Genomic DNA, 15604 nt, shown 5'->3' on the forward strand with positions numbered 1-15604 from the left:
TAGATATAGAGTTGATATAGATATAGAGTTGATATAGATATAGAGTTGATATAGATATAGAGTTGATATAGATATAGAGTTGATATAGATATAGAGTTGATATAGATATAGAGTTGATATAGATATAGAGTTGATATAGATATAGAGTTGATATAGATATAGAGTTGATATAGATATAGAGTTGATATAGATATAGAGTTGATATAGATATAAAGTTGATATAGATATAGAGTTGATATAGATATAGAGTTGATATAGATATAGAGTTGATATAGATATAGAGTTGATATAGATATAGAGTTGATATAGATATAGAGTTGATATAGATATAGAGCTGATATAGATATAGAGTTGATATAGATATAGAGTTGATATAGATATAGAGTTGATATAGATATAGAGTTGATATAGATATAGAGTTGATATAGATATAGAGTTGATATAGATATAGAGTTGATATAGAGTGTTTAAAATAACTTTCACTGCTAAAAGAACGAATAATAGGTGAAAGATTGTTTATATATTTTAGCTACACTCAATTTGTGAACAAGAAAGGCAATTGTACATTCACAGAATATTGTGATATAATATACAGTACATACATAGTATACTTTAATACTGTACACAGTAGGCCTACCTACACGTACCTACACAGTGTATTATCAAATGATATACGGTGCCTACACAGTATACTCTAGTACAGTATACAGTGCATACACAGTATACTCTAGTACAGTAAACAGTACTAGAGTAATAGAGTGCTTTGTAAATATGCTGAACTGAGAAGAAAGTCTATAAATGGTTGGTCAATTTGATTGTTGGGTAGCTAATGTATCATTGGTTAATCATAAATACAAATGTTCCAAAAAAGTTATTCATCGTGCGGCTAAACTTATATGTTCTCTGGCGTTTCTTTAGAAAGATGAGCAAAGAAAAATCATCGTGTGGACCACGACGGAAATTGTTAGCGGCGCCAGGAAGTCTATGGCCAGTCTGCTATTCCTCCCTCGTTCTTCTCACCCATTCCTATCTTATATACCGACGTTTTCAGGCTTACACATTCTATAAGGCTACCATTGTTCAACCAGCCGGATTATTTGTGGTCATTTGTTTGGTGGCCATTCTAACGGTCCTCCTGGTTGTAGCATCTTTCCTTACATTCGGGGCATCTACGAATAAGTTTAAGCAAGGTAAGTATTTTAATTATGTTGAACTTTATTAGGTTGGACAATATGGGCAAATGTGTGGACAGAGTGGGTCATCAGCAATACCACACAGCATGTTGGAGTTGTTTACTACACATCATGTTGGAGTTGTCTACTACACAACATGTAGGGGTTGTCACTTGGTAATTGGGCGTGTTTTTGGTCATATCACGTTCTCTTCATAGATTAGCATTGCTATTACCTTCTTTTAGTTATCATTTAGGTTAGACATAAATTTAGCGCTACTAATGGACACGTCTTAATCTGCAAATCAGTTAGACATAAGATTAGCATTGCTAGTGGACAATACTCTTCATTAGCACTTGACTTGGGCATAAAATTAGCATGCTAATTAAGTGGACATCTCCTAATTAGCAATTTAGCTACACATAAAATTAGTTGACATTTCTTAATTAGCACTTGACTTAGGGCATAAGATTAGCATCGTTAGTAGACACTTCTCTTTAATATCAATTACATTAGGCATAAGATTAGCACTACTGATGTCTGTATTTTAAGATGTAAAACTAAAAGTTGTTTTTGATATGTTTACCAAAATATTATAGAGAAGCTCTTTCAGTTACATTAGTAATAGCTTACAGTATATGTACCTCGGTTTTTTTAACTTCACTTGGATTAACGTCTCAGAGCCAATGACAGGTAGTTTATACTATATAGACGAGCGGCAAACATCAGTATTTCCTGTTAAGTCAGCAATATTAGCTTATTTTTTAGTATTTTCGCTGTGAGAACATCCACAATCACCAATGATCTGAATATTGCATCCGTCTTACAAATGGAATAAATTCAACTCCTACCTTTTACATCTGAATGCATCAAGTCTAAACACAAAATCAATAATTTCGAAAATAGTTGGAGCTAGAAAAAACTACAGGGCAGACTGAACTGAAACTAGTTGTATATCTGCAAATGATGCACTTGAAAATGAAGGTGAAACTCAAAGCCTACATCAGGGGTTCTAAGAAACATTTTACAGTTTTACTAAAAATGTATTTGTGAATCAATTCTTTTCAAAATGTCCTTTGCTCGGTGACTTTTTGATTAAGAGATTGTTCATGTAGTATGGAGCTCTTGATAAACTCAGTAGTCGCACATGTCTATAGAACAGACTAAACAGTTTTACACAACTTCATCAAATGACTCAGGTAAGGTTCATAGACCTCAGAAGTTTGTAAACTAGAATATGTTTAATTGAATGGCATGTACCAAACCATTATTAACCATCCCATTTAAGTTGTTGATCATATTTTATGTTTTTATAACACTGTCTATATATATAGTTACTAGATATTAGTCAATTAGCCACATGAACTTAATGCAGGTGTTCTGTCAACAAGAACAGGTGCTCTGTCAACCAGTGCAAGTGCTCTACCACTGACTCAAATTCATTTAGCAGCTTATTGATAAAATATTTTACACGATTTAAAATTTTAGCCAATCTACAAAACAGTCACACTTTTAAATTTTGTTTCAAATAGACATAGTCAGAAATTTACATGTAGTATCTTGTCTGTAACCTTGCATATGACAAGCCTTGCGAAGCAAATCCTAATTAGCGGCAAACGAAGAGAAGCAAATCTTCACTTAAATAAATTTCAGTAAATTTCGGTAAACTTAAATCACTTCAGTAAATCCTAATTAGTGGCAAGCCATGAGAAGCAAATCTTACTTAGTTTCAGTACCAGATAAAAATAGTAATTATTGTTAAAACCTCTAAAATTTTAGTGTCATATTTGTGGCTTTTTAATATTTTGAAAACATATTCCAGCTCCGTATGTCCTGGGTCAGTCTAGCATGCAATAGGATGTATGGTTATGGAATCCTGTAAAGAAGTCGATTTTAACAAAATTTATTTAAATTGAGCTGAATCTAATTTTGGGAGCTGAAATATATTTGGATTGAAATTCCCCAGTATAAAATGTTAAAAAAAACTAAACAAAAAAATTGGTGACAAAAAGAATTTACCTGAATCTTTCATCTAGATTACTCGAAGAATCTAAAGGCATATTTAGATTCTCTGCATCACTTAATATCGCTGTGGTGGTCTTAAGATTTAGTGTTGCAAAATGACACAGAGTGTTGAAATCAGTGTTTGTAAATAGTTCCTAATCACTTTGATAAGCGTTTGTATGTTGACAACAAGTTCAATAATCATCTAACCATGCATTGCAGTCGTCTATGGAATCCTAAAGAAAGAGCTAACATATAGTGGGAGATCTGTGTACAATGGTCTAAAGGTTGGAGCCTCGGCTTTGCCAGCCTTGTTGCATATAGCTTCAGCATATTTATTGCTCATGACATCAGTACTGTTCATCTCTAAGGGAAGACAACTTCATATGCCTAAAGGTACATAGAATAATTACCCTATAGTAAGGCCAAAAACAAAGTTTTATATAAAGAAGTGAATCTATAGAAAATATAATTTTAAGAAGAATAAAGTTATAACGTATAATATATATTAATTTAGATTTACTATTATTCCTTCATTTTGTATAATATACAGTGTAACATATTTTATACCATATGAATACACAAAGTTGTATGCAAAGTTTTCCTTTAGTATTAAACCTGTTTACTTTCATAGCCTTTGTTTTATAGTGCATAACAGTACCTATACTGTCTTAGTATAGTATTGTACACATGCATATGGCTTTACAACCCACCCTTGATTTAATGTCATATACATGTTCAAGGCCTACCTTCTATGTTATATACATGTTCATGAAAAACCTGCTATGTTATATACATGTTCATGAAATACCTGCTATGTTATATACATGTTCATGAACTACCTGCTATGTTATATACATGTTCATGAACTACCTGATATGTTATATACATGTTCATGAAATACCTGCTATGTCATATACATGTTCATGAACTACTTGCTATGTTATATACATGTTCATGAACTACCTGCTATGTTATATACATGTTTATGAACTATCTGCTATGTTATATACATGTTCATGAACTACCTGATATGTTATATACATGTTCATGAAATACCTGCTATGTCATATACATGTTCATGAACTACCTGCTATGTTATATACATGTTCATGAACTACCTGCTATGTTATATACATGTTTATGAACTACCTGCTATGTTATATACATGTTCATGAACTACCTGCTATGTTATATACATGTTCATGAAATGCCTGCTATGTCATATACATGTTCATGAACTACCTGCTATGTTATATACATGTTCATGAAATACCTGCTATGTTATATACATGTTCATGAAATACCTGCTATGTTATATACATGTTCATGGTCTATCTGAATCAGCTGAGATATGAGTATTTTAGAAGCCTTGGTTTGTTTGTCAGGTGACTATCCATCATTACTAGTTACTTACCTTCAGATTATAGCATAGCTCTTAAGTAAAGCTCATGCAATAGTACTTTGCAATTTATTCAAGACCTTTGTAACAGTTCAATTGGTGAATCCCCCGTGTAAGGATTTCAATACAACCATTATAATTACAGACGGTAAACACAAGAACCTGTCTTTGGATGTCAACTTCTTGACAGGAGACAATTTAAGCTACTATGATTTATCTGCCATCAGTGAAGCCTCTTCTTCAACTAATTTGGAGTTGTCTAATCTTCTTATATCTATTGCTGTGCATTCCTACACAAACACAGAAATATTCTGGCAGAGTAGTCGACTATTCTGTCTCACCTACTGGCTGCAGGGAACAGTGGCACTACTGCTACACGCTCTCTCACACTTTGGCTTCCAAACTCTACTCCACCAGATGAGGGAGGCTGATATATTCATACTGAGCGAGGGCATTCTCGTAACTTTATATATTTTAGGTAATGTCACCTTAATTGCCTCCTCGTGGTGTGTATTATACTTTGGCTATACGTCTATACGCGAAAAAACCTGTTGTTTCTTAAAACAGCTAGGCTGCCATGCAGGCCTTGAGAATGATTGGGTAGCTTATTTACCTCACGGTCTAGCTTTACTTTCTATACTCATTTACGTAGGCTGTAATGCACCAATCATGTATGATTATGTGTCAGCATATACTACATATCATGACAGAATTCTAGTAATGCATCTGACAGCATGCGTTCTCTACATGCTTCTCTCGGTCACCATATGGTTCCTCTTTACCGTCAAGCAAGATTGGAAATTCCAAATAGATGAACATTCTCTGAAAAGGTATGTGATTGTGCAGAATTTTCATCCGTTTCCTCTAAATAATGAACGTCACACTTCTGAAGAATGTCGAACCGATGATCTACAGCATGTGCATTTCGCCACTCAAAACGGGGAATTAAGGCTTCCAGAACTCTCTACTGAGGATAATCATAGTAACACTACTGCGTCGTCGACTAATGAGGCAACATCTGGGTCTGCTAATGGTATATTAAATAACAAAAGTTTCATGAAACAAAGAAGAAACACTAGTGAACAGAAAGTCAAATTTCAGGAAGCTACTAAGATTGTAATAGAAACCAATTTAGATTCCGACTTGGAAACTACCGCTGAAAGTGGTAATGAGTATTCCGACAGCGGCGTGTTTTCTGGCAGCACAGGGAGCACTGAGAGTACTGATAGCTCAGGGAAACACCTCAAAGTAGAAGCTGTAAGTAAGGATATTTTGCAATGTTCAGATGAGACACCCGTAGAGCTAAGGAAAGCTGAGAAACAAATATGGAGCTTTGCGTGTGACCCTGCTAGGAGGACACATGATTCCTCAACAAGACAGCCCCCTAGTTGCCTGTCTGCTGCTTCCAAGCAGTATGTCAGTAGCGAGGTTACTCCATATTCACCTAGAGTTGTTCAGAACAGTTATTCTGTTGTACCTAACAGCGCTGACCTGTCAAGTCCTGTGTGAATCAGAATGATTCCATTTTTGAATTTTTCACATTTATCAATGTATGTTGTTTTTTATTTATTTTCATTTACTATCATTATTGACAGCTTTATTATCTCATGAAAGTGCATCTATTTGTGTGTGCCGCTGTAATAGGCATCCAAAGGTTCAATCTACCGACGAAAACATAAATTCTGGTCAATATTTATATATCGTCTGCTCAATAAACAGTACACGAGACATTCTGGCCAAATCTAGTAGATTGGTAAAACTAAAAACTTGGTATTTTAAAAACATTTTTATCAATGTTTTGATAAATTTGAATGAGCTATCTATGTAAGGTTTAGAAATGCTATAAAATAATAATTAGAGAAAATATATGTAATAATTAAGTGAAATTTCCAAGTAATCAGCAATTTGATGATCATCCAAATTCGTATTAGCTGAATTAAACTAGAAAACCATTTTGTAGCAGTACTACCTTGTTGATCAATTTTAGTGATACAAGCATTATGCTAGCAACAGTAGGATAGTAACAGTATGCTAGTAACAGTATACTAGTAACAGTATACTAGTAACAGTATACTAGTAACAGTATACTAGTAACAGTATGCTAGTAACAGTATGCTAGTAACAGTATACTAGTGAGAGTATACTAGTAACAGTATACTAGTAACAGTATACTAGTATACTGTTACTAGTAACAATATACTAGTAACAATATGCTAATAACAGTATGCTAGTAACAGTATACTAGCAACAGTATGCTAGTAACAGTATACTAGTAACAGTATGATAGTATCAGTATACTAGTAACAGTATACTATTAACAGTATGCTAGTAACAGTATGCTAGTAACAGTATGCTAGTAACAGTTTATTAGTAACAGTATACTAGTAACGGTAAACTAGTATCAGTATACTAGTAACAGTATACTAGTAACAGTATACTAGAAACAGTAAACTAGTAACAGTATGCTAGTAACAGTATACTAGTAACAGTATACTAGTAACAGTAAACTAGTAACAGTATACTAGTAACAGTATACTAGTAACAGTAAACTAGTAACAGTATACTAGTAACAGTATACTAGTAACAGTATACTAGTAATGGTATCCTAGTAACGGTATACTAGTAACAGTTTGCTACTAACAGTACGCTAGTAACAGTATGCTAGTAACAGTATACTAGTAACAGTATACTAGTAACGGTATACTAGTAACGGTATGCTAGTAACAGTATTCTAGTAACAGTATACTAGTAACAGTATACTAGAAACAGTATACTAGTAACAGTATGCTAGTAACAGTATGCTAGTAACTGTATACTAGTAACGGTATGCTAGTAACGGTATGCTAGTACAGTATACTAGTAACAGTATGCTAGTAACAATATACTAGTAACAGTATACTAGTAACAGTATACTAGCAACAGTATGCTAGTAACAGTATACTAGTAACAGTATGCTAGTAATAGTATGCTAGTAACAGTATACTAGTAAGAATATCTCTTACAGGTTTACTGTTTGATATGACCTTCCTAGACGTAGTTACATGAATAGCTGTCATCAGGTTACTTTACAAACCTTATTGGACATGAGGTAGCAGAGGGCGGTGGAGTCTTTTAAGTAAAATCACACCATTTTTTATCACTCGGAGCATTAGTCTTCTTGTAACACGCTAAATGTAAGTTGAGTAAAAAGTTGCAAACCAGTGCACCGCAATAAAATAACAACATAAAATAAATACATGTCCACAAACTATTAGTTGGCCTCCACAACCTTTGTGGTGCGAGGCTCTGGAACGATTCGCTGTTTAGTGAGTCACGCAAAATAAACGCTTTGACAGCAGCTTATCAATATCCTCTTGATGAACTTAAAGGTTGACTTGCAACAAAATTCAGTTCAACAACATTACAGTTATTTGGTATAAAAAAATTCACCATGTCTTACTCTGCTGTGTTGTAGGTGCAAAATATGTGGAAATGTGATTACAAGCGTTTAAAAGCTCAAAAATGAACAGTTAATCGCAGCCATCACGAAACCGCCGTAGATAGGAATAAGTTTATTTCTCTGACGTAGTCATTATATTTGGTTATTGTTTTGTCACGTGATGTTCTCCCGTAACTTGAAAGGCCAATAAAAGGCTCAATATAAAACTTCTTGTAGCACTAGTTTATGACAAACGCTTCAGGTTTTACCCAAGACCCTGTATCAAATATAGATGCTCGCTACTTTACAGTTTTGTTTCGGCTTGGTCTAATCGTCTAGTCGTAATCTGATCATGTGACCATTACTTCGCAAACAATTTCTGCAGCATTTTTCGATTACCACAGGTGACCAACAGGCTCGTCATGTTTATCAGACAATGATATGTTTTCGTTCGAGCTAAGGTTAACAAATTAAACGAATTTTCATGGTAGGTTTAAAGATATCATTGCTGAAAGTGACAGCATTACAATGACAATGAAATAGGCGCGTAGGAACAATAGACATGGTTTTATTGAATGCGTGAAGTATATTTGTGAAAATATTCCGACGAATGAGGTTGCGTGAAAGTGTAAACAGAAGCCATCTTGTACAACTACGTCACATTTGAGCCGTTTTGGAAAGAGAATCCAAACCACGGCGGTCTCGTGATGGCGGCGATTAACTGTTGGTTTTTGAGCTTTTAAGAGCTTATAATCACATTTCCACATATTTTGCACCTACAACGCAGTAGAGTAAGACAGTGAATCTTTTGATACCAAATAACTGTAATGTGAATTTTGTTGCAAGTCAACCTTTATGTATACAAAAAATATAGATTAAACCCGTAGCAAAGCTTAACACGGAGTAGTAAAAATAAATACAGTGTAGAATTTTATAAACTGGTGTACAAAACCATTTATTACAGTTGCACTGTCTCTGGTCCTGCCTGTCAATGTTGATGAAACTCAGTCTTCACAAGTCTATTGGCAAATCTCCACCTTGATTGGCCAGTTATTGACAGTTTCTAGGCATGTTTAAATAATTTCAACCAATTAAAGAACAGTAGTTGTCTGAGTACAAACTCTACTATCTTCCTAAGTTGCGAGTCAAAAACCAAAAGCAACCATTTGCACACTGTAAATAAAAGTATTGTATTTGAATGCTCAGGTTATTTTTAGCGTAAGCACTATTCTCTAATATTCATCTATGAGGCAGAGTCAATTTATGTTCTTCTCAATGATATAAATAAACACTGATCTACAATCTTTGTCGTATTCAACAAGCACTCTGGTTTTCTCTTGAGAGAACTTTCAAGTCACCCGCATTGACCTCTAGAGACTTTGGCAACATCTGATAATCTACCAGTAATACAGATCATGTTCACACCGCATTCTATGCAATAGTGAACATTGCATTCACGATGCATTCGAGCAACTGAATGACTCCCTGGACAGCGGAGCACTTTCTAAGCCTAAAAACTGGTAAGCCACCTCTACTCTGCTATGAAGTAGATAATAGCAGGTACCGACATCAGATAATATCAGGTTGCCAAAAATATTCTGCAACAATATTATTGGCGTCTATATTGCTTTACTGTCAGGCAGCCTTTTTATCATAAAATGAGAAATTGGCAACTACCTGCAACAGTAGCTCGTGTTCGATAATGCAGTCTGGGAACGTGTTTGTTTATTCTGCTTTTTGAAGGACAGTAAGTATTTTATGCATGATTATGGATTATTATGGATTATAGGCGCCCATATGTTTTGTTCTATTAATCATGCACAGGCCCCAGCCTAAGATGACTGAGGTATATGCACAAAAAAGGTTGTCAGCGATTACCAAGACAACTATTGTATTTACAACTCAACAAAGAAAGAGGAATCAGGGTAGACCCAGGCTGAGATACACAGATGTAGCTGAACGTAACATCAAGTTGAGGGACTTCAAGACACAAACGGATGACAAAAGAAAGTGAAAAACAGAGCTGCATAGAAGTCAAGGACGAATCAAAACCACACAACAGTCGTTGTCAAAACAATTAAATGCAATAGAGAAATGTTTTGTTCAATGTACGTGTAGCTCTTACAGCTAGCCCCAGGCCAATGAGCAGAGTTAAGCTATGGAGGATTATTTCACTGCATGTACGCATGAACGGGTTTGTTCTACATCAGCGTGTCACCAAGACGATGGGTTTTTTCGGCGAGGAAGGTGTAAAAAACAGCTGTGATAAACAATTGCATCGCCTAACAGAGGTCTTCCTATATACAGAGTTAAAGAAAAAAGCCTCAATACAGAGACATTACATCGAAAAACTTAACAAAGAAATCATGTGAGAATGTTCTAGAAGACAATGTTACCAAATTTAACCCCAACCAGAAATACACCAACACATAGGTATATCCTAAGATGAACATTGTAACTCATTCTTAACCCATCGTGCCAATTGTATACCGAGAGTCGGCCTCTCATCAGACAAAATAATACTTTATATGTTGACATGCCTCTATTTGTAGCATAAAAACTGTAATTAGAATAACTATCCATATATTCCACCTTTCCTTTATCAGCCAATTCTTGTATTTCTTTTAAATTATTTATTATTTTATTTCATAAGCTTTTTCATTTACCGTACAAGTTTTCTTATACATATAGTACCACCCTTTTTTTTATCTACATATCGTAAGGCAGAATACATCGGCGGGCCATATTTTATCTAGTTATTCCAGAATAAGGAACGTGAGACTATTTTATTTAGTTTTTGTAAGTTGATTTGTATTTGAAGTATCATCTTTATTTAGTGAATGGTTACTGCTGTATGAAGTATCGTGGGATTGTTGAATCGAGTACTGCATCATATACTTGTGTGATATTTGTGTCCATATTTTAATGGTTTAGGTATTACTATAGAAGTTTATGTTATTTTTGATAAAAGGTTATTGATGTCTCAGTGAATAATATTACGGTATAACAAACGCGCAGTTTTAACCAAAGAATTGGTTCCTATCTGTGAGTCGCAATCCCTGTCCCGTTGTGAAAATAAACACTAAATACAGACTACTTTACACTCATCAGCAAGTCCTTGCAACCATCTGCAGCAATAACTCCTCACTAACTTAATTTTAGGCAACAGCAAGGTCATTTGTTTCTATATTATGGGTACAGCTTTCTTTTTCCATCTCATAATGACATTATGAGAGCAGCAGCTGCGTGAGAAACATATATCACAACATTTAGGGAGGAAAGGCAGAGATAAGATGAGTGGTATGGGTGACGAGGTTTGTCTTCTCACCCCCACCCCCACCCCCATTCACCCATTCTGTCATTGCACCAATCCAGCGTACATTGAAGATAATTGTATCAGATATATTTTTCTTCTAGTAAACTGCACATATAGTCATATAGTCTTGCTACAAGATAAGAAAGGTTTAGATCTGTAGTTCACTACAGTAAAGCTGCAACAAAATTTCATGATACGCTCTGCATTGGGGAAATAAAAAGCTGACTTTTTTGAAATGATACTCCCATTATTTTTTTGGCTCAAAGACTAGACATCTTTTATTATTAAAACTTTAGTTAAGAAAGATGAAAGTTTAACTTTTTTGTTTATAAATGGGATTAATTTTGTTGTATTGTCACGAGAATTATTGTATTACAGAAAACACAGCTAACAGGTAAGAAGCACATAAAGGAACTGACTTAGTAATCCCATAGCGATGGGTGATGAGACAATTATGCAATTATAGCACAACTAAGAGAAAGCGTGACTGCACAGCTATTATGTAACACACCTCCCTCACTATTCTGAGTTTATGGTTAGTCATGACCTTGCTAGAACTTAAAACTGTCAAAGTAATCAGGTCGTCTTCTATTACGAGTAGGATATCTGGGACTTTGTACTAGCCTCTCATCAGGTACAGATTGGGCAGGTTGGATGTTAAGATCGTTTGAAGCTGTGATATTATTGTCATTGGGTCGATGCATCATTAACTTAAAGTCTAGCTTGTAGCTGATTGGCATGTCGTCTCCATACACCACGGTCTGTTCGCACAGCATACAGTATGTTACCCAGCTTGTTAATTATCGTTCCAGGTATCCACTTTGGTTTAGAACTATAGTTCCTTGCCTAAACCGAAGAGTCTACTTCATACCGTGATGATGTAGAAGATGCTTGACCAGTTGAAAGAGTTTTCTGGTTCTGAATTGGTTTTAGCAAGGTCAGAGTATTTCTTGGCTGTCGTCCATGTAGAACTTCAGCAGGTGATTTCCAGTTCAAAGAGGGGTGAGGCAAACATCTGTATGTGGTTAAAACAGTTGTAGGGCAGTCTTCACTTTCTCCCCTCCTGCACAATTCTTTTCTACAGATTGCTTAAGAGTCTGGACAAATCTCTCCGCTTCTCCATTCGATGCAGGATGGAATGCTGGTGATGTTATATGTTTAATGCCATGCATGGTGCAGAACTGGTCAAATTCATTTGACACGAATTGTGGGCGGTTATCCATAACAATAGTCCGAGGAAGACCTTCATGTACAAATATCGGTCATCGCACGTCAATTGTGTCCTTAGAAGTAGTTTTTTCTACATCTAGCATAGCAACATACGGATATTGGGAATGTGCATCCATACAAACCTACCACATCTGACCTTTAAAAGGTCCTGCATAATCCAAATAAATTTGCTCCCATGGTAGTTGGGTGGACGGCCAACTTTGGTAAGTCTTGGCTGGGTCATTAGCATAGATTCGGCAGGGTTCACAAGCTTTGATTAGCTGTTCTATGTCTGCATTGATGCTAGGCCACCATGCATATCGACGAGCAAGCTGTTTTACTCTTTCTTATTGCGCCTTACAGTGCCTCGCGTTGCGTGTTCACAACTCGAGTTGTGAACACGCAACGCGACTTTTCAAAAGTAAGGTGCAATATACTGGTATTACGGTAGCATAACCGTAGATCTGGTTATATTAACAATGGTATATCAATAGGCACCCGTTAGCTAATAGAAATTAAACTGTCTGTACTGTAAAACTAAAACTAATAGCGAATTATTAGAATTATACTGTGCCGAGTTTGCAACTCGAGTTGTACAACTCGAGTTGCACAACTCGAGTTGTACAACTCGAGTTTGTAAATATAACTCGAGTTGTACAACGCGAGTTGCACAACTCGAGTTGCACAACTCGAGTTTGTAAATATAACTCGAGTTGTACAACTCGAGTTGCACAACTCGAGTTGTACAACTCGAGTTTGTAAATATAACTCGAGTTGTACAACTCGAGTTGCACAACTCGAGTTCATCAAAACCCAAGCCGAGTTCTTTCAACAGCAACTCGAGTTCAACAACTCAGCTTGAGAACATCTCATCATTTTATTTTCTCTAGCTATATGGAATTTTTTTGTGCATCATTAAACGCCGTTGAAATAATTTCTATGTTCATTTTCGGTGTTCATTCAGTTTCTTGTCAGATTCTAAAGAGATGACTCTTTTTTCATTTGAAAAAGAAGTTGCCCGGCTGGCTGCGAATTTCTTTTTCCCAAAAAACAGGTTTACATACGGCAGTAAAACTTTGGCTCATGATTGGCTTTAGTAATTGAGTTTTAGTAACCAAAACTTACATCATTACATTAGAAATCAATAGTTATAATTAGAATGAAACACAAAATTCTAAATAACGTAGCAAAACTGATGTTATCATTCAAAAAGTGCTGTTAAAACGTAAGAGGCGCTCACTTAAAACTCATTAATTTAAGCCATTTTAAATACAATTTTGGAATTTTGTGTTCCTCTCTAATTATAACTATTGACTTTCAATGTAATGATGTAGGTTTTGATTAATAAAACTCAATTACTAAAGCCAATCATGAGCCGAAGTTTTACTGCCGTATGTAAACCTGTTTGGGAAAAAAACTTCGCTGCTCGGTTCTCATATAGATTGTTTTTAGTTTGCTTTTTACATTCTACAATTGTTTTTGTCTCTTTATATTTATAGAAATGAATATGCGCAAATCTCGCCAATATATATAATTTAAATATGTATACATATTTAAATTATTATTAAATTTCTGTAAATGAGACACCCCAATTACTCACTTCGCTTTCTTTACGAACCCGTGTTAGTTTTGCGTAACACAACTCGAGTTCATCAAAAACCCAGGCCGAGTTGTACAACACGGCAACTCGAGTTGTGAACAAGCAAGGCGAGGCACTGTAAGGCGCCATACTTTCTACATCCCAGTGTGATGTGTGCAGCAAGTCTAACACTTTACTCCTCAGAGCCTGTGGAATGGCAACTCTGGTAGTGTCATCACATTGCAAAAGCACAGCCTCCCCATGAACAAAAAGAGACTCCTCATATTCTAATATGGCCGCAAATGTTCATAGCTTGCTGTAAGCTTATTGGGTCAAAGGCCATTCAGTATCCACTCTTTCACTATATGTAGTGAGGTGTCTTTCATGGTTTTTTGTTTAACAGCCTCATCATCAAGGGGACCATGATCGAGCTCCTCTTGTATAGCGTGTGAGACCTCAATGCTCTCCTTCTTTTCATCATGGTCAAACTTAGGGTCAGCCCCTATAGGTAACCTGGACAAGCCATCTGCATTGCCATGCTGTGCTGTAGGTTTGTACCTGATGTCATACTGATAAGCCATCAGTGTGAGGGCCCATCTCTGCAGTCGCTGAGCTGTTAAAACGGGGATATTCTTTCTGGTGAAATCATGGCAACCAGGGATTTATGATCAGTAATGAGCGTAAAATGCCTCCCATATGGATACTGTCTCAACTTTTTCACTCCATAGATGATAGAAAGCGCTTCTTTCTCTATCTGTGAGTAATTCTTTTGGTGCACGCTCAATGTCTTTGATGCATGTGCTAGTGGTCTTTCAGCTCCATTTTCCTTTTGTAAGAGTACTGCCCCAATTCCATAGTTAGATGCGTCTGTTACTAGAACCAGCGGTTTACTTTGGTCAAAATGTGTAAGTTTGGTAGCCTTGATGACACTTTCTTTAAGAACATGGAAAGCCTTGTCACACTCATCAGTCCAGTCAAACTCGACATTTTCATGAAGAAACTTGTAGAGGGGGGCTGCTTTGCTAGACAGGTCAGTAATGTATGAGCCATAGTAGTTGATCTTGCCCAAAAATATTGCAGAGTTCGAGGGAGTCTTGCCGTTCTTGTCTATTATGTGACCTAGGTATTCAACAGCGTTCTTAAAGAACTCGCATTTCTCTCTCTGTATGCGGAGCCCTTACTCCTGTATTCTGGCTAAGAGTTTGTCGAGATTAGACCAGTGCTCACTCTCACTGCTACCAGTGACAATCAGATCATCCAAGTTTGCTGCAACTCCAGGTATGTCAGCAATTATTGAGTCCATGCATCGCTGAAACTGTGCAGGGCTTGATGCTAATCCAAAACATATCCTGTTGCAGCGAAACAAACTACATTGAGTGTTAATGACACACAACTTCTTTGCATTATCATCTAACTCTAGTTGCAATCCCACTCCTGACACCAGTTGTTGTATTGTATTGTCACGAGAAGTATTGTATTACAGAAAACACAGCTAACAGGTAAG

At 35.9% G+C, this 15604-nt stretch overlaps 1 protein-coding gene across 1 annotated transcript; it reads left to right on the forward strand.

The window, feature by feature from the left end:
* The first annotated feature begins 560 nt into the window (after positions 1–560).
* On the forward strand, positions 561–6275 carry LOC137398914 (protein tincar-like). The gene is made up of 3 exons (XM_068085080.1): positions 561–1190; positions 3399–3572; positions 4724–6275. Exons 1-3 carry the CDS (start codon positions 923–925, stop codon positions 6085–6087), a joined length of 1806 nt encoding a protein of 601 aa, XP_067941181.1. The 5' UTR covers positions 561–922; the 3' UTR covers positions 6088–6275.
* Positions 6276–15604: the final 9329 nt, after the last annotated feature.

This window comes from Watersipora subatra, chromosome 1, assembly GCF_963576615.1.
Source record: "Watersipora subatra chromosome 1, tzWatSuba1.1, whole genome shotgun sequence".
Taxonomy (NCBI): Eukaryota; Metazoa; Bryozoa; class Gymnolaemata; order Cheilostomatida; family Watersiporidae; genus Watersipora; species Watersipora subatra.